Below are 18,004 nucleotides of genomic sequence, written 5' to 3'. Positions count from 1 at the left end.
AATTGGCCACAGGACGCTCGCCTCGTTCGCTGCTCCTTCTCCTTCTCCCCATTCGGGCCCCCCTTTTATGTTCCGCCCCTGGTAGTGCGCTGCCTTTGCAGTCCAGTCCGTTGACAGGCGGCACGTACTGGCTGGCCAAATTGTAGGGTGCAAGAACTGTTGTATTTTTAGCCGCTGCCCAGCACCGTGGGTTAAATGGCAGAAAAACCACATTCCATTAAAAAATTTAAAAAAGGATCTTTGCTTAAAAATATTTATTCTTTCATTAATAAAATCCTTAAACCAATATAGAATATTAATCTATTATTATTGACAGTTTATGAGAGAATAATGACTTAATTTACATTGCCTATTTGGGGGTAATAAACAAGCATTCGGAACAAGCAACATTAAAGCAGAGCCACACTTTGAAGCGATTCCCTGGCCATCCATCAATTGGCAGCAAATCGATTATGTCTGCTGTATCAGTTTCCAACTGTGATTGCTTAGCCCCTCGCCCCCTAACCCCTGCCAAACCCCTGCCAAACCCCTGCCAAACCCCTGCCTAACCCCCCCTTAACCCATTGTGAGCCATTTGGCGGCCGTGCGAACAGCGCCAAAAGCAAACACACAAAAGAGGCGCAACCAAATTGCCCAGTTAGCAACCTGTCCAGCCCCTGCTCCGCCCCCTTTAACCCATTGAGCCCGGCACACCGATAAGCATGTGTGTAAGTAGATGAAATTAAGATTTTTTTCGTATGATTAAGCGTTGAGAATTTTTGACGGCAATGGCTCAGAGAGATTCACATGCACTGAGAAATAATTTGTGTTATAAATCTAAACTAATATATAAAAATCGGTACCAAAAAAAACGGGAGTTATCGAAAATCAACCAGAAGGGATTGACATAAAAATTTAAAAAAATAACATAAATTCGGAAATAATAAGGAGAAGTTATATTTTATTTTTTTTATTAAAGACAACCCTTATGCAGCGATTAAGAATCTAACCAGAACCAGCGGTCGGCAGCGTCCTATTAAGTGAGCATAGGGAATTGCTCTGCTCATCCACTGCCTCTCACGGACACTGTAGAACAGCAGTCTGCACACACACATCAATGAGCTGCCCAGTGCAAATTACTCACACATATATAAAACAAAATGTCATCATATGTGTGTGCCGACCGCTGATCTAAACCCATATTTTACAAATCTTTCTAGCTGTGTATTTGGCTCTCAGTCACCCTTTCGGATATCCCGCTCAGGCTGAAGATATTCGCTGCCTCAGTCGAAGTCGACGTCTCTGCTCCCGCCACTGCCTGCCCGGTGGCGACTATAAAAAGCCAAAGTTACACAGTTTCCGAATTAAACTGTTAACAAAACAACACGCGACAGCACACAACACCCCACATACCCCATATACCCATCCATCCATAACTCACATAGCCCGCAAATAAAAATGGCCACTTCCGATCTGATCCTGCTCTCCATTTTCCTCCTGAGCGCCACCGTCACCCACCTCACATCCGCCCAGCAGATCAGGGAAAGTAACGAAAAGGAGCGGAGCGTGCGATTGCTGGATCGATTCGATAACCGATATCCCGACGGAAGTTACGAGTATCGATTCGAGCTGGACGACGGAACGGCGCGTTACGAGCGCGGATATTTTGCCAAGATCAACGATGTGAAGACCCTCATGGTCGTGGGCTACTACGCGTATCGGATGACCGACGGGCGATACATCACCGTGTTCTATAACGCCGATCAATTTGGCTATCGGCAGAATCAGTGTAAGTATGATTGGTTATTGGTTATCGATTTATAACAAAAACTGACTAGGGACAGAAATATTTTAAATATATTTTCTCCAACATAAAATTACCAATAATCATTAATTTAAAATTTAAACAAGTTTTTCAAATTAAAAATTTATTAAAATAAATTTATATTATTTAAATGTAATATTTTCCCATAAATGTACTATCCCGGTTTTCGCTGCTAAAATTATTGATGTAAACGAGCTACCCGTTAACAAAAGCTCCATCAGCTGAAATTAATAAGACCACCGATTATGCGCAGCCTTAACCCATCAATGGCCCCGCACTCGAATCTGGTTTATATTAAATTATATTATTTGGTTCCGCCCACAGCGATCACGCCGCAAGAGTATCCCAACCTGCCGCGCTCCATCGAGGTGCCCATGGCCAGCGATTCTGATTCCGTTTCCAATTCCCAATCGCAATCCCAATCCCGGCTGGAGTCCCATGGAAACCCCTCCCCCTCCCCCTCCCCCTCCGCGACGACGACGACGACAACGCCCCGGGGGGCGGGGACGAGTCGCAGGGGCCGCTACTGAGAGCCCGTAATTGCACACCATCCTCATTATTATTATGGCTCCCTCCATCGTTTATTCTTTTTTTTTTGTGCCCCGACTACTCGCATTATATTATTATGATTTTTATTTCTTTCACATTTTTTTTTTGTGTTCAATGAAATGGAATTAAAAAATAATAAAAATTTATTAAGGCAAAGCAGCGAAAATTATGAATTTATTATTGAAGATGTTTCAAGTTGTTTGTAGCTGTTTTGGGTTTTTTGCGCTTCACGCCCCTTCATGCCCCTTTCCAGTATTTTTTCGCTTCTTTTGCTTTTTTGCATCTTTTTTGGTTGCGAAGATTTCGCGATTTTTCGAAAGTCGCCGACAATTTGGCAATAAATTTACCACAAAGCGTTTCGGGCAATAAAACATACAAGTGCAGGGCAACCCCTCGCCACCCTGGGCTTCAGCTATATATATATAAATATGTATATTGGATATCTTGCCATATTTTTGCATTTTTAACACATTTTTGGCGAGGTTCTCGGGCCGAGGGCAATTAAGAAACGAAAACGAAACCAAACCAAACCGAAAACAAGAAAATGTCCAGCACACAGAGAAAAACCTGGAAGCGTCTGTAATAATTTATATGTTTAGTTCTAGAATAGCTCCAAATGTTGCTGAAAATATAAGTAAAGAAAGAGCTATTGAATTATTTTTATTTATATCTAAATCTCCATTCAAAATATTTTGATTTTTTCACTCAGTGCAGAAACGAATTGAAATGAAATGGAATGGTGCGGAATGGTGCTGAATGGAATGGAATGGAATCCCAAATTCCCAGCTCTTGAGTGTGTGAAGGTTCATCATAAATTTATTAAGTGCCGACAGGATACCTGGGAAACGGGAAACGAGAAACGAGTTCAACGCTCGCCTGACTTGCAGAATTAATTCAACTGGCAACTGGCACCTTTTTGTGGGCCGACTATTAAGCCATAAAACATAAAAGGCCATAAAAAATCATCTTGAGATCGGATTGCAGTCGACCAGCTTAATTGCAGGCCCCCAAAAAATAAAGCATGATTTGTGTGCTCATAAAATTGAAATTGATTTCAAATCAGATTAACCCAAGAATTGCATAAGCACAATGATTAAATAACCGAAAGGAGACAAGCCAAAAGTTTGTCAGAAAGAAAAAGAAAATTAAGGACTTAAATCGGAGAATATTTTGCTAATGAAAAAAAAAAAAAAATTGGATTAAAAAGGAAATTGCCGAAGCGCAAGCTTTTGCTTGCAATGAAAGCAATACCACCTCGCGGTTTTGGTAAGCCAAAGAAAATGGCGGTGGAAAGTGGGAGGAAAACTGGGTGTTGGAGTGGGCAGGTGGCTGGTGGCTGGTGGCCTTCGACACTTGACTCGATGGCTTGCCACTGTTCCCATTGAGGAGCTTGGGTACACAGAACGCAAGATAGATTCAAGGAAAAAACCAAGAGACTTAAGAAAATAAAAGTGAGAAGGGCTGGGTTAGTAAATAACTAAGTAGATGCTCCCAGTCAAAGGTTCCTTAATGCACTTCTTGTATAGCAGCTTTTTTTATGCACAAGTATTTAAATCGTAATTATAAGCAGTTTTTGGTTTTATGTAGAATAATTCTTTGTTATAAAATAAATGTTTTAATTATTAAATATGTAAAAAAAAATCAGACCATTTTTGTAGCTAATCTTAAAACTTTGCGGACTTTGAACTACAAAAAATTTATTTAAAATATTATTTTTTTTTTTAAATAAAATGCGAATAATACTTAAAAGTAAGTGATATTTAATGATATTTCGGAATTCTCGTCATTTACATCGGGTAAGGTAAATTGATCCTATTTAAATTCATGAAAACTTAAGGAGTTTAACTTAAATCCTCGGTAATTAGAGTTCCTTCCTCAGCTTTAGTTCACTACTGACTGGCGCAGTCCGTGAATTATTGTAAGAGAAACACAATAAAACCAACTTTTGAGAAGTACTTAAAGCGCCTTTGCAGTTCAACACGAACCGGCAATTCCCTTCGAAATCCCCTCCAGAACTCCGACATCCCGACTTTCAGACTTTGCGACTCCCCAACGGACAAACGGACAGACGAACGGACAGACACATGTAGCTGGGAGTCGTTAAAATTATCAATGAAACTTTACAAATCTTCTCTCCGGAAAAAGCCGGCAAAATGGATTGGAGCAAGGGGCAATGGAATGGAAAATAAGAAGGGAATAAAGCCAAATACAAGGGAAAAAGTTAAGTTGCAACTTTGTTAACTTTGACGCTTATTAAAGAGAGTAACAATCCAGCAACTAAGTAAAGGGAAAATGATGAAAAAAGGGGGGAAAATTCTTCAACGACTTTCGACTCGATTAAAGTGTTCGGGGACCTTAAAAATTTCCCCCGTCAGTTCAATGTCAATGCCATATCCCATCCCGGTTTTTCCATTAAATTCACATCACCCGAAATCTTAAATGCCTTTCGAAAAAACCGAAATATTTTTTCTGGCCCGGCTGAAAAATAATCAAAAGGCAATAAATATTGCAAATGTGACAAAGCAGGCAAAGTTTAACTAGGACATGGACCTCCTTTTTCCTCCCGCGTTTCCCAGGAAACGGCTACAGAATGTTTGCAAGCTGCGGTAACAGCAACAAACAGCGAAACAGCGACAGAAAAAATGTAAACCAAAGCCAAAGGATGAAGAACAAACAGAGGTGGAAAGGACACCGAAAAATGAGCAAGGACCGAAATTTAATTTGGCCAAAGCGAAGAAAGGAATACCCTAAGTCGGATTTTTCAAGTCGAAAATCCTTAGTTGTATTTTTTTGTAATTTGTAATTTTGTAATTCAACAAAAGGATTCTTTAAAAATGTTCATTATAAATTTAGGTTTTTTTGTTTAAAATTTTTACTCCTCTGGGTAAAGAATTAGAGCTTGAAAAAATCGATATTTTCACATTATCGTATCGATAATATCGATTTTATTAGGGGAAAAAAATAAAATCTAAAGCAATTATTTTATTGTAAAACGACAGAAAGAATATCGATGTTTCCGTTAAATATCGATGTTTCCGATAAACATCAATGTTTGAAAAATATCGAAAATAATCGAATTGTTGATATTGGTACAAGCACTATGCGGAATACATTTTCAAAGGGTATAGAAAAGGATAAGCATTGCGGCACACCCTCATGAGGTCGGGGGAGAGCACAAAAAAAGGATGGCGAAAAAAATTAAATATAAAATGCAAAAATGGCTTTTAAGCAGCGAAAGTCGCGTTTAGCGGGGGGACCCCTTCCCGCCCCCAAAGGACGCAGGACACATGGCAGGTGTGTGGGCAGGATGTGCCAAAAGGACATTGCTGTTGTTTGCCGGTGGGTGCCGTGCCGTTCCGGTTGATGTGTGCAGTTCATCAGCGACCGCAGCAAAAGGCTGCGCTATCCTGCAAACACACACAAAAAGGACACTGGACACGGCGTCCTGCCAGTTAACCATCACAAAAATACGAAAGAAAATGCCAACCGAAACGAGGAAACGAAATTATCATAGGGCTGGCTTAGCGGAGTCAAATGAACCCGAAAAGGGGTTCATTAAAAACGGAAAATGTGGCAAAAAATCTGTAAAAATGAGGAAAAGCGACGAATGTAATCGCTGGCATGCAAAATAAAATAAGTATTTTTGACGGACTCCAAATAATTCGCTTTCTGGAACAACCCAAAGTGGCGACGACACTGCAGCCCTCAGCCAATTATGAAGTGCAGGCAAATTGCATTTCTTTGTGGGAATTTTCTATTTTCCATTCTCCATTTTTATTTTCTCCACTCTTGCACCTCTAATGAAATTGCCAGGCGCAAGTTGTCCCAAGATTCTGTCTCCTAACTAACTCCTTTGTTTATGCAGGCGGAAATTCATTATTTTAGCATGCACGCCGCAAATTATGCTATGAACTCGCCTGCGAATTTGCACACTTTTTTTGCGAGCTTTGTAAGTGGAATTACCTTATTGGGCCGGATTAAATTCATCAGCCATTGTGGGCGAATTTCTGGCCGGGAATTAACATTCCAAATTGAATTGGTGTTCAGCAGTTTATGAGTGAATTTTCGGGGGTTTTGGGCTACGTGGTTTATTTGGCCAAGCGAACTTTTGACTTTATTTGACTGTATAATTTTTTTCTGTCTTAAATATTTTTTTTACAATAAAAACCTCTATATTATATTTTTTTTATTTATAAACACAAAATTAATTGCTACTGTGTTTTCACTGCTTTAACAAGCCTAATTGCTAATTAATATATTTACTGCCTTACAAAAAAAAAAAAAACAAAATGCTAAATAAACAAAAAAGTGCCCTCATAAATATTAAAAAAAACTCTTGTCAACTTAATTAAGAGAGTACTCGTAAAACTGAATTCGTTTTAAGCAGTTTTAAGGCATATATTAAATGAAGTTTCACCAATTATTTGTGCTTTAGCCGAAAAAACTGTTAACCAAAAAGCCGGGCAACAAAAAAAAGTCACGAAGAGAACTTGCAGCCGCAAAACAACTGTGGAATTTATTTAAATGTTTAACGAAAATCCACTAAGAGCATTGCCCACGACCAGAATATCCAGGTTAGTCGCAGCATAATAATATATTTACACGCGCATAAAAACATTAAAAAAATAAAATGTGCTCACTTTTTGCCGCTTATATTATTTTTTTCTTTTTTCTGGTATTTTTCCCTTTGTTCCTCCTCGGCGCTTTAAAATGAACACGAAGCTATTTGTTAATTCAATGAATTTATTTTGCTGGCCCAGGAAGGGAATCGTCTGGAACTGAGTCAACGAGTCCGGAACATTGCCCGATCCATGTTCCACGGGCATCCGCACACATTGATAAACACATTACAAGATATTTTGCATATTTCATGGGTTCGAGGCGAAGAAGAAGAGAGCATCATATCATCCATATATGGTATATATGGTATGCCCATGCATATATATGTATGTATGTCCACTATACATGGCATAAAGTCAGCTCGTGTTAAAATCTGCTTTTATGATTAATTGCCGTGGCGCTGGAAAATAAACCACGACAAGGAAGGCGACTTGCTGCATTTCAATTTGTATTTTTGCAGCCATTTCCATTGCTCGACCGCTTTTCCGGGGCTTTTCCATTTCGCATCGCACATTCACACTTTTGGGTTTTGGGTTTTATTTCGGTTGCCGCGATGTAATGCTGCATTCGGCTGATTTAAGAGTGATTCTTGTGTAATCGCCCGTTAATTAATCCTCACATTAAATTTTGCCAAAAAAATTGCAGCAATTAATTGCATGTCAGTAAATTAGATTAGATAATTTGGTTTCACACATAAATTATTTGGCAAAATATATGCATTCAATTAAATTTCTTTACTTTTAATTACAGTCCTCGAATTGCAATTAATTTGTTATGCAACTAAACTAATCTATAATAATTTAAAATAATTCTTAATCCTTAGTTAACATTTTGTATACTTTTTTTTCGGTGCTTCATCAGTGGCTTTCCTTCATTTAGCCCCACAATTGGTTTCACAATTCTTCTGCCTGCAAAAGTGTTTGCTATTTTTGTTCTTCTGGAAATTGGCGCGTTTATCTTGCATTATTTTGCGCACATTCGCTTCGCATAACTTTCGGCCTCTGTTGCAGTCACCGTTTCTGCCTCAACTTAAACTTGCCATGCTTGAAAAGCACTGAAAAAATGCTGTAGTAGTTTAAATGTATATTTTTATAATATAAATAAAGAAATAAATATTTTATATTTTCAATTCATAAAAAGTCAAAATGTCTAAACTCATAAAATATATAAAAATATTAAGGTTTTAACATTTTAAAATGTTCGGCTATAAAGTAAAATTTACAGGCGAGCTTAAAAAACAAAACAAAACAAAAAAAAATCTATAAAAATTAATGAACAAAAAAAATAATGTACCACAATTTTTGTAATATATTTAAATAATTATTTTAAATTCACAAAGAGTACAAAATATAAAAATAATATAAATAATTTACAAAATATTTATTTAATCTTCTTTTTATCTTGTAAATGAATCAGTTTTGGTTTAAACCTATTTTATTGAATTATTATATAAACTAACATTTAGCCGTGTTTTTCTGTCTTATAAATATAAAAAACGACAACAATTGGCAGTCATTAGTTAGTTAATAAAAGGCCCACTTAAACTGTTTTCTTTCTGTGCTCCCGCGACTTTCGCCGCTGCTTCCGTTTCCTTTTGCCCGGATGGAGGAGTCGAGGAGGGTGGAAGGGGGGGAGAAGGGACGAAAGGACGACAGGACGAAAGGCGGCAGAGGACGAACTGCAACTGGCATTTTTGGCGTTCCCGGCACGCGCTCACTAATTTTATTCCTTAATAAAAACCAAAGGCACACAATGGCGTTGCGCTGGGAGGAGAAAGGAAAAAGGAGAAAGCCGTTTCTGCACGTAGCTTCGTCCTTGCAATCGCCCCCTCTCTTTCTGCTCCCTTATGTGCCGTCTCTCTCACCCCGGGGATAGCTATCTCGCTCATTGGCCCCATTGCGGGGCGCTACCTTTGGCGAGGTTCGCTATCAAACTAGCAAAGTTCATTAAAGTGATAATTACAAAGGCCGTAAAACGAACGACGTACGGCCAAGACGACACGGAACGGATATACGAGCTGGAAACTGAAAAATAAACCCCAACCGAAACAAGGTTAAGCTCTACAAGAAGAAGAAGAATAGGTGAACAAGAAGAAGAAGCAGGAGGTGGCAGCCCCGGGACATTTAACCCCTTGCAGACCACAATGTAATAGTTGTCTCATTATTTTCAGATATTTTCTGGGTCACTGCCAATAATTTAGGGCCAACAAAAAATATAATACATAATAAAGTGGGATTTATGTTACAAAGTTCAATACTTCCAAATTAAATAATTTAAAAAAATTGTCTTTTAATTATTTTTTCATTAAATATTAAACAATAAAAAAGTTCTATAAATATTACTAGTTTTATATTTTAAATTAAACCATTTAAAGGGGGTTTAAAAAATCATTTACAATAACAAAAAATACCAAAATACCTGCCTTTAATCCAACTACAAGTTTCCATTAAAGGGTTAAAAATAGACGAAGTGCAGAGAGACGTCCTCACCCCGCCCGAACACCCTTAGTATAAATAGTTTCTCAATTTACAGTAAATGGGGCGAAACACAGTTACAGATGATAAGAATGGAAAATTCGTGTTCGATTTAATTGCAAGCCCTTGGAGCCTTTCTTTCTTTTAAATACATATTTAGTGAAAATCATTGGGATTCGGGATTCGCATTCGGGATTCGGGCCTATAAAGTAAGTAAGGTCGAACATGAATTTAAATAATCATAAGACCCAAGACCCAAAAAACTTTGCACAGCTGCCAACAGGCTGACACCCAAGGACCAAGAAAACTTTGCGGCATAAACAACAAACAGGGGAAATTCAAGAGTTTATAGGGCGAGGAAAGAAACGAATCGAGGCAAAGAAAATCCATAAACTACAATTGAAAGAAACAACAAAGACATTGCCAGCAGCGGCGGCAGAAGGCAAGAAAGTAAATAAACAAAATAAATAAATAAATAAATACATACATATGCAAAAATGCCAAAAGGATTGGGCAAAAGTGAAATGCTTTGATATGCATCTAAATGGCATCATCAGCATCATCCTTGCCCCCTTACCCCAGCCCTTAACCCACAACTGCCCAGGGGTTTTCAAGTGGCAAAACAACAAGCACACAGAAAAATCCAAATCGATTCAAGGATCGGTAAATGGATAAATCAACAATACTCACCTTTTTTATATAACAAATATTTACTTAGTTTAGATAGACAATAAATATGACATTTTATATATGTCCTTTACCAAAAACTTTGGTACTGTGGTTCCAAGTAAACCAATTTAAATAAAAACAGTTTGATTTTAAATACTTTCGTCTTTTCTCTCAGTGCAGCAGCAACATGAACAGCAGCAGCAGCAACCAAGGATGGCAATCAGCAACACTGCGATTGAGAAAGCAACAGCAAATAGAATAGGAATCAGGCAAAGCAACAACAACCGAAATCTGGTGAAATAAAAATAGTGAAAACAAAATACATATAGACAGATCACCACTGCCAGCAATCGCAAAAACAGCAAAAAAAATAATATATAACACCAAGAGCGACAAACAAAAAAATACAGCAAATCATTTTGTGGGCATTACATTTTATTTCGCCATTCGTTTGCCGCAGACATAGTGGACATTGGGTCACAATAAATGTGAAATATAAATGAAAAACAAAAAAAGAGATTGTACAACTAAAATTTTAAAATGGAATCGGATAACAGAATTTACAAAAAAGGCCGTTTTAGTCATTTTTGATATATTATTTAACAATAATATAATTAATAGTTTTCCAAAATGATATACTTATGTAAATAATATAATAAGGTCTATATTAAAACTATGCGTTCACTATTTAGATCACTTGCCATTATATAAAAACTAAAAACGATTTCTGAAACAACCATTAACCTTTGGTTGTTAGCCTAGATTTTTTGCGTTCTTAAAAAAAACTAAAAGAGTCATATTTAAGATAAATCAGCTCCATAATATATATATTTTTCTCAAATTCATAAAAAAATACTTTATAGAACAGATAGACAAAAAATAACCTGTTGTCGTATAGTCTTGAAACAGAACCTAATTATTTTTAATAAATACCTTTTGCCTAGTTTAAAAACTAAAGAAATCCATTACAAATACAGTAAAGAAAATATAATTAACAAACATTAACGCAAGTTTTCTTTTAAATTTATTCAGAACTTAATAAACTAATATAAGTTAAAAAAAAAAGAAAAAAATATTCGTTTATTTATTGCGCTGAGGCCACTGTGTCCGCCATTTGGAAATCCTGCTCATCCTCTCTCACATATTGGTCGCTTTTGTGGCTTTGTAATGCAATTGTTTGGGCAACCCTGGCTGATGGGTGTGCAGCTCGACTGTTGGGGGCGGGGAAGTGGAATATACAATCACTATTGATGGCAACCCTGGACGGGCAGACTACTCACTTCTATAGACATTGTAGCCCCGCTCGTCGGCAATGAAGTACTGCGTCTGGATTTGGTTCTTGGGCCCTGGAATGGGCACTGAGTTGTAGCCCTCCTGCACGTTGACCACCTGGTCACCCACCTTCTTGGTGTAAAGCTTCTTGTAGTTCACCAACCCATTGCTCATCACCAATCTGGGATTTGGAGAAAATGGTTAAGTTAAGGTTGGGCAAAAAAAAACTTTAAAATAAAAACTAATATTAATTCTAAAAATAAAAAAATATATTTAATCCTAAGCGTTTCAAACTAGTTTAGTTAAAATTATTCAAACCTATTTAACTATTAATGTAACCAAAAGATTACTTGTTGTATTGGATTTAAAATATCTTAAAAACGTATTGCTAAAAATTTATTAAATAATCTAGATGGAACGAAAAAAAACTATGTTTAAAGAAATAAATCTAGAGTTTATAAATCTACTTTTTATAATAATTTAGAAAATGTTTAGTTTAGTTTATACCAAAAATTGCCAAAAATCGGATTTAATATAAGTATTTAATTTTATATTTTAATTGATTTTCTTTTGGCCAACTTACTTGTATTCCTCGGTGCCGTTGGTGTGTATGAGATGATAGTTTTGCACCACATAAATGGGCGTGGGAGTGGGCGTGCCCGTCGGATGGGGGCTGGTGGTCACCGGTCGCCCAGTGGTGGGCGGTGAAGTGGACGGTGGCACTTCGTCGAAGAAATAATCAAGATTCTCCTCTTCAAAGTCCATTTGCGGAAATACGACCAATTGATCCTCGTACAATGGCCATATTTGCTCAATAGGTGTCCCAATTTGGGTGGGTTTCAGGGTGGTGCTAGTGGTGCTAGTGGTCCTCGGGGTGGTGCTAGTGGTGCTAGTTGTGGTGGCCAGCGGCGGACTAAAGTCATCACCATCCTCGATGTCACTGGGCCAAACAACCAATTGTAATTCATAGATGGGCTGGCTGTCCGGGGACTTCAAGTGGCGCTGCCATTCCGGATTTTCCGCCACCTCCTCGGGCTTATTACCCGACCTCTGCCGCGCCCCCTCATTGTGGCAGCCTAACGAGTCCATTGTCGCCGCATCGAAAGTCAATTTGCAGTCGATGCGTCGGCCATCCACTTGAGCGGAGGACTCAGGAGCTGCCGTCTCCGATTCCGATTCCGATTCCGATTCCAGCTGCTCCTGCGGGTCCAGGGGGGCGGTGGTGGTGTCCGTATTCGAATCCGAATCCGAATCCGAATCCAAGTACGGAGGATCCCTAACTATCCCGGCCTGCAGCAGGGGGATTAGTGTGGCCGCCAGCAGCAGCAGTTGCAGCCGGATTCTGTTTGATGACATGTCTGCGGGCGCTTTTCCTTTTGCCTTTTGCACGCTGCCAAAAGGCCCGGACTTGTATTTATACGAATCAAAGGCTCGCTCCCGCTCGCTGCAGCTGAATTCGAGTTGACTGAATCATCATCGTCATTATCAGCTGCACTTTAGACATCTGGAATATATATATATATATTATACCGTTATGCGCCAGAACGGCAAATAAGCTGGCTTTGAGCCGGCTACTTTGGAGCTGGGCCAATAATAAGCAGTCGAAGCGGGCTTTTAACCCTTGAGTGTGTGAACACAGTGTGGACCTAATATTAAGCCTTTAAGTAAATGTTGTATTGTACTTTAATTAGCAGTAAAGGCAGTAATGTGTAGCAAGATACCAAATTGGGAATATTTTATTATTTTTTTAGAATAAATACACAGTGCAACATGAAAAATGTAACCGCAATTCTGATTTCATGGGCGGAAAGAACTCATCGAAATAAGCTTAAACCCATTTGGGTTTCGCTGGCTTAGTTCGCGTTTACCTTTTATAGCGAGTTAAAGTTTTACATACAAAATTTATTTGTAACGGCCATATCTTGTGAACCGATTAAAATTTCACTATCAAGTCTTCAGTGATTATGTAGCTAGTTAACCCAAGGAACTAAATTGACAAATGACTCTTGCGCACTTAGCACCTAGTATACCTAGCGCGTTAATAAACAAATTTGCTTAATTTTTCGATTTTTAACGCGCTAGGTGTACGTCTTCGCAATAGCCATTAGTCAATTAAGTTCCTTGGGTTCATAGCTACATAATCACTGAAGACTTGATAGTGAAATTTTAAACGGTTCACAAGATATGGCCGTTACAAATAAATTTTGTATGTAAAACTTTAACTCGCTATAATAGGTAAACGCGAGCTAAGCCAGAGAAACCCAAATGGGTTTTAGCTTATTTCGATGAGTTCTTTTCGCCCATGAAATCAGAATTGCGGTTACATTTTATAACCCTAAAAATGTTGCACAGTGATATCAAATATTTATTGGCCAAAATGTTCAACGAAGAACATTGCTCATACGCAACGTTGCCTTCTATCAGCTTAGCATTACTTTATAAAATTTTATAAAATTAAAGCTTATAATAAAAAAAATAAAAATAATAACATTTGTTAAAATTTAAAAAAAAAAAAATTTAATTACTGTTTCTGGGAACCCAAAAGTGTTCTTGACCAAAAGACTAAAATTCAGTTCATCAATAATTAAACAAACAAAGTTAATTTAACAACAAATGTTAACAATAAAAAAAGTTTATTATAAACATAAGCAAACATTAACCCCCTTCACCGCACAAGGGTTAAAATGCATCACGTCATGATGATCATGTAATGCCGAAAGATGATGAAAATCGGTAAATGAATATTTGAATGGGAAGTGGTGAGGAGCTGAGGTGCAGGATTGTTAAAATCTTTATAATCGCCATATTGTGTGCGAGCTCGTAAAGGTGCTAATGGGTATTTGTTTGGGGTATTGTTGGTTCAAGGGGTGATCAAAGTTCATTGGTTTAGTTACTTCAAAATATTTTTATTTAGAAAGGTTTTTTATTTTGTAACTTAAAGCTTTTAATTTAAATTCTCTTTTATTTTGGTTTTCTATGTCCTCGGTGGTTTTCTTTACTGCCTTTTTTTTGTAATTTATAATGAGATTTTCCATGGCTGGTGATGCCATGGATTTCTTCTTATATTTCTGCTTGTGATTTTTCTCTGTCTTTTCGGTTTCTTTTCCATAAACCGTGAAAGATATTTGACGTTGTAAATTATTATTTTTATAGCTTGCTTTCCGGCAAACCGGTTACAGTTTTTGACTCACTTTGGCAGCTTATTTTTTATCACATTCTGGTTTTTATTTTTTTCGCTTCAATTTTGTCGCATTTTCAAGGGCGGCCAGCTTTATAATTTAATTCAATTTCTATTTAATTGAACCAAAGACGCGTCTTTAATGTGCAATTTGTCAAAAACTTTTTGATTTATGAGTCCGCAACAGCAAGCGGCTGTCAAGCAACTTGTTCTTTACAGTTTCCTTTTCGTCTCTGTTCGGGGAAAATTGAAAATCTCACACAGAAATTTCCATGCAAACGAAACATTTTCTGCCCGTTGCCTCATATTTCCGGTTTCCTTTTTTCTTCTCTTTTTTTTGTTGGCACAAATTTAATTTGATTTGATTTTTTGGCCGCTGGACATGGCAAAGCCCCCAGGCAATTTGTCAACAGCTGTATGCTCATTATAGGTATGTATGTTTATATAATGTATAAATTCCTATAAATAATAAAAAAATATATATAAATCAAATGTGTTTTTATATTTGTAGAATCCAAGAATTGCCATTATTTTTAAATTGAATCCCCATGTCTTATCATTTAAATAATAATAATACATAATCTTAAAGAAAACAAAAAGTACAAAATATTGTTAAAATAAAAAAATTAAATAATAAAAAAAAATATATATAAATCAAGTGTGTTTTTATATTTATTAAATCCAACAAGTGTCATTATTTTTCAAGGGAATCCCCATGGTTTGTCACTCAATAAATAATAATGCCCTGAAAGCAGCCTTGAATCGAATGCTTCTAGCTGAAAGCAATGTGCATTGTGTGAAGTATTAATTTTGGGAGATTTTGAAAACAATAGGAGATAGCTGAGATGGTCCTGGCGAAAATAAGCTATTGATTGTTTGTATTTGTATTTGCTGGGTAAATTAATTGGAGAAGTTTGGAAAATTAATGGACACCTGCAGGTATGGCTATTGAATGATTGTGCATTTATGTAAGTCCACATTAAATTGGGCTTTAAGTCTTAAACTGAAGTCCCTTAAAATTTCGAGCGAACTTGGCTGGGATATATAAATAAGTACTTTGGGTTTATTAAATGCTGACCCAGATTCTGTGCGAGCAAATCCAGTTTTTGTATTCTTCAATTAATTCTTTATTAACCACCATTTGGATTCTTGGCAAATCTGGTTTCATTTACTGCCCACTCGAACTTCATGAAATGACAGGATATGAGAGCGCAAAAATCATATATAAGTGGTTGGGGATCTCATCCCAACATCAAAGCGAGTCCAAGCAAAGTCTGATAAAGAACAATCCAGAGATTGCAAGAAACCGAAAACTTTGTTTGAAAAAATATACAAACAATTTATAGAAAACATGGCCAGCAAACTGAGTTTAATCGTCTTTATGGCTATCATAGCTGTGGGACTGGCCTTAACCACACCAACAACAGTAAGAACCAGGGAACCCATGCCCACTACAACTGAAAAGCCCAAGAGTAGTGGTGTGGAGACCGTGGAGTCAATGGAACGCCGGGACAAACGACAATTGGTAAGTTTACAATTACAATTTAATCTTTAAAAAATATTATAAAATGAAAAAAAAAGTAATTTTATCTGAATAGGTTTTTTTGTAAACACATTTAAAACAAGAGAGAAAATCCGTTACTAAACTAACGGGAGTGCGAGGGAGATAAAGGTACGCAAGCAGTAAACTGCTTGCAATGCTTGCATGCCATTAAGTGCCTATAACTTTTTAGGGAATGGACCGATTTTAAAATTCTTTTCTACATTTCGATAGGTATAGGAATCCACTCAAAATCTTAAAAATTGATCTAAAAAATGTATTACTTATTCTAAAAATTATTTTTCAGACTGCCAATGGTGGCCAGAGCAGCCTGGCTGGTTCCAGTGGCCAATTTCCCATTTTCTTCGACGGCCTAAATGTGAACCCCCCGCTGCAGCCGCTGCCACTGCCGCCCCTGCAGCCCCTGCAGCCGATTACCGTGGTGACGCCCGTGGCCTCCAACTCGAATGCCCAGAGTCAGCAGCCGCAGTCCGGCTGGCTGCCCGGCTTTGGCCAGAATCTGCCCATAATCGGCACCTGGGTCGGCGGGCTGCCCAATCTGATCAGCGGTTTGGGTCTGGGCGGTCTGAACGGCGGCTTCGGCACCCTGGGTGGCCTCAATCTGGGCAACCTGGGACTGGGCGCTGTATCGCCCGTGGCCCCGGCTCCCGTCGCCTCGTCCCCCAATTCCCAGGCCAGCTGTCCGCTCACCCAGAAGCTGAGCTGCCGCTGTGAGCCGCTCATCCAGCTGCCGGGTCTGAAGCCCATTTCGAATCCTTTGAGAACCCAGCTGGTGCAGATCCTGCGGCAGAATGCCCGCAAAAACGACGATGGCTCGCAAGAGGTGCGGGTGATCCTGAGCAGTGGCCATGTGTTGTACCAGAAGATCACCAGGGATCTCGGACAGAGCGGCTATTTAGCCATGAGGATCCAGTCGGGCAGGTACTTCAACATCTACTACAGTGTCAACGAGAAGGAGTACACTGTGCGGGCGGATGTGAAGGACACGCCACCCACCTCCGATTTCGACGACGAACTGAGCGGTCAGCTTTAAGACCAAATTCCGTCTAATGTGGTTTTAATTTAATGTTTTTTTTTAATATATTTAACTGGCAATATTTTGTAAAGAAAAAAATATTTAAATCAAAATTCGATTGAAATGAATAAAGTGAATTAAATGAAAATAAATAAACTGTAATATACACTTATATATTTTACGGGCAAAATGTTACAAAAAAGTTGATCAAATAATTTTAGTACATTAAAAAACATGGGAAAATTTTGAAAAATAGATTACCTAAATAATAATAATACCATTTCGAATAAAATAAATAAAAGGAATGAAAAGCAAATGATCAAAACTTAAAGTCAGAGTAGAAAGTTTAAAAGAAATGTTTAAGACATTGAAAACCGAGCGATAATATTGAAATAAAAAACAAACTTACGTAAATAATACAATTTCCAATACGAATGAAATGAAAAAAAGGAATGAAATGAATAAACTCAAAGTGAGAGTAGGAAGTTTCTTAGGGTGTCAAATCATCAAAAAGTACTCAATATGGGCCACATATGTGAAAGCGAACCCAATTTTTGAACCCTAACCCCCAAACTTTCCCGTAAACTGTATTAATCCCTTTTTTATTTCTAAACTTTTTCTTTTTTTTGCGTTTGAACTACTACAACTACAAACTAGCTGCGAAAGAAATAAACAACAATGAAACACAATTTTGGCGATTGCTCCTTGGGGACAAAAAGTTGAGCTACAAAGACAAATATTCATGGGGGTGCCGGCAATAAACTTGTCTTTTATTGCCACTGACGTTGTTAAAGGGTTAACAAGGAGGTTGGGAAAGGGGGAGTCTTAAATGGGAGGAGGAGTTCGGCTAATTACAGGAAAT

At 37.8% G+C, this 18,004-nt stretch overlaps 3 protein-coding genes across 3 annotated transcripts; 2 read left to right on the top strand and 1 right to left on the bottom strand.

Annotated features, from left to right (window-relative positions):
• The first annotated feature begins 1,366 nt into the window (after positions 1-1,366).
• Cpr12A (Cuticular protein 12A) lies at positions 1,367-2,383 on the top strand. Its single transcript, XM_017155278.3, has 2 exons — positions 1,367-1,768; positions 2,129-2,383. The coding sequence occupies exons 1-2, from the start codon at positions 1,438-1,440 to the stop codon at positions 2,332-2,334; spliced, it is 537 nt and encodes a 178-aa protein (XP_017010767.3). The 5' UTR covers positions 1,367-1,437; the 3' UTR covers positions 2,335-2,383.
• An 8,862-nt stretch (positions 2,384-11,245) lies between these two features.
• On the bottom strand, positions 11,246-12,744 carry LOC108066678 (uncharacterized). Its single transcript, XM_017155279.3, has 3 exons — positions 11,972-12,744; positions 11,397-11,569; positions 11,246-11,327 (listed from the first exon to the last, which is right to left on the bottom strand). Exons 1-3 carry the CDS (start codon positions 12,742-12,744, stop codon positions 11,254-11,256), a joined length of 1,020 nt encoding a protein of 339 aa, XP_017010768.2. The 3' UTR covers positions 11,246-11,253.
• Positions 12,745-15,917: 3,173 nt separating this feature from the next.
• LOC108066672 (uncharacterized) lies at positions 15,918-17,160 on the top strand. Its single transcript, XM_017155272.2, has 2 exons — positions 15,918-16,091; positions 16,414-17,160. Exons 1-2 carry the CDS (start codon positions 15,918-15,920, stop codon positions 17,158-17,160), a joined length of 921 nt encoding a protein of 306 aa, XP_017010761.2.
• Positions 17,161-18,004: the final 844 nt, after the last annotated feature.

Source organism: Drosophila takahashii, chromosome X (genome assembly GCF_030179915.1).
Source record: "Drosophila takahashii strain IR98-3 E-12201 chromosome X, DtakHiC1v2, whole genome shotgun sequence".
NCBI classification, from domain to species: Eukaryota; Metazoa; Arthropoda; class Insecta; order Diptera; family Drosophilidae; genus Drosophila; species Drosophila takahashii.
This window is presented reverse-complemented; position numbering and strand designations above follow the sequence as displayed.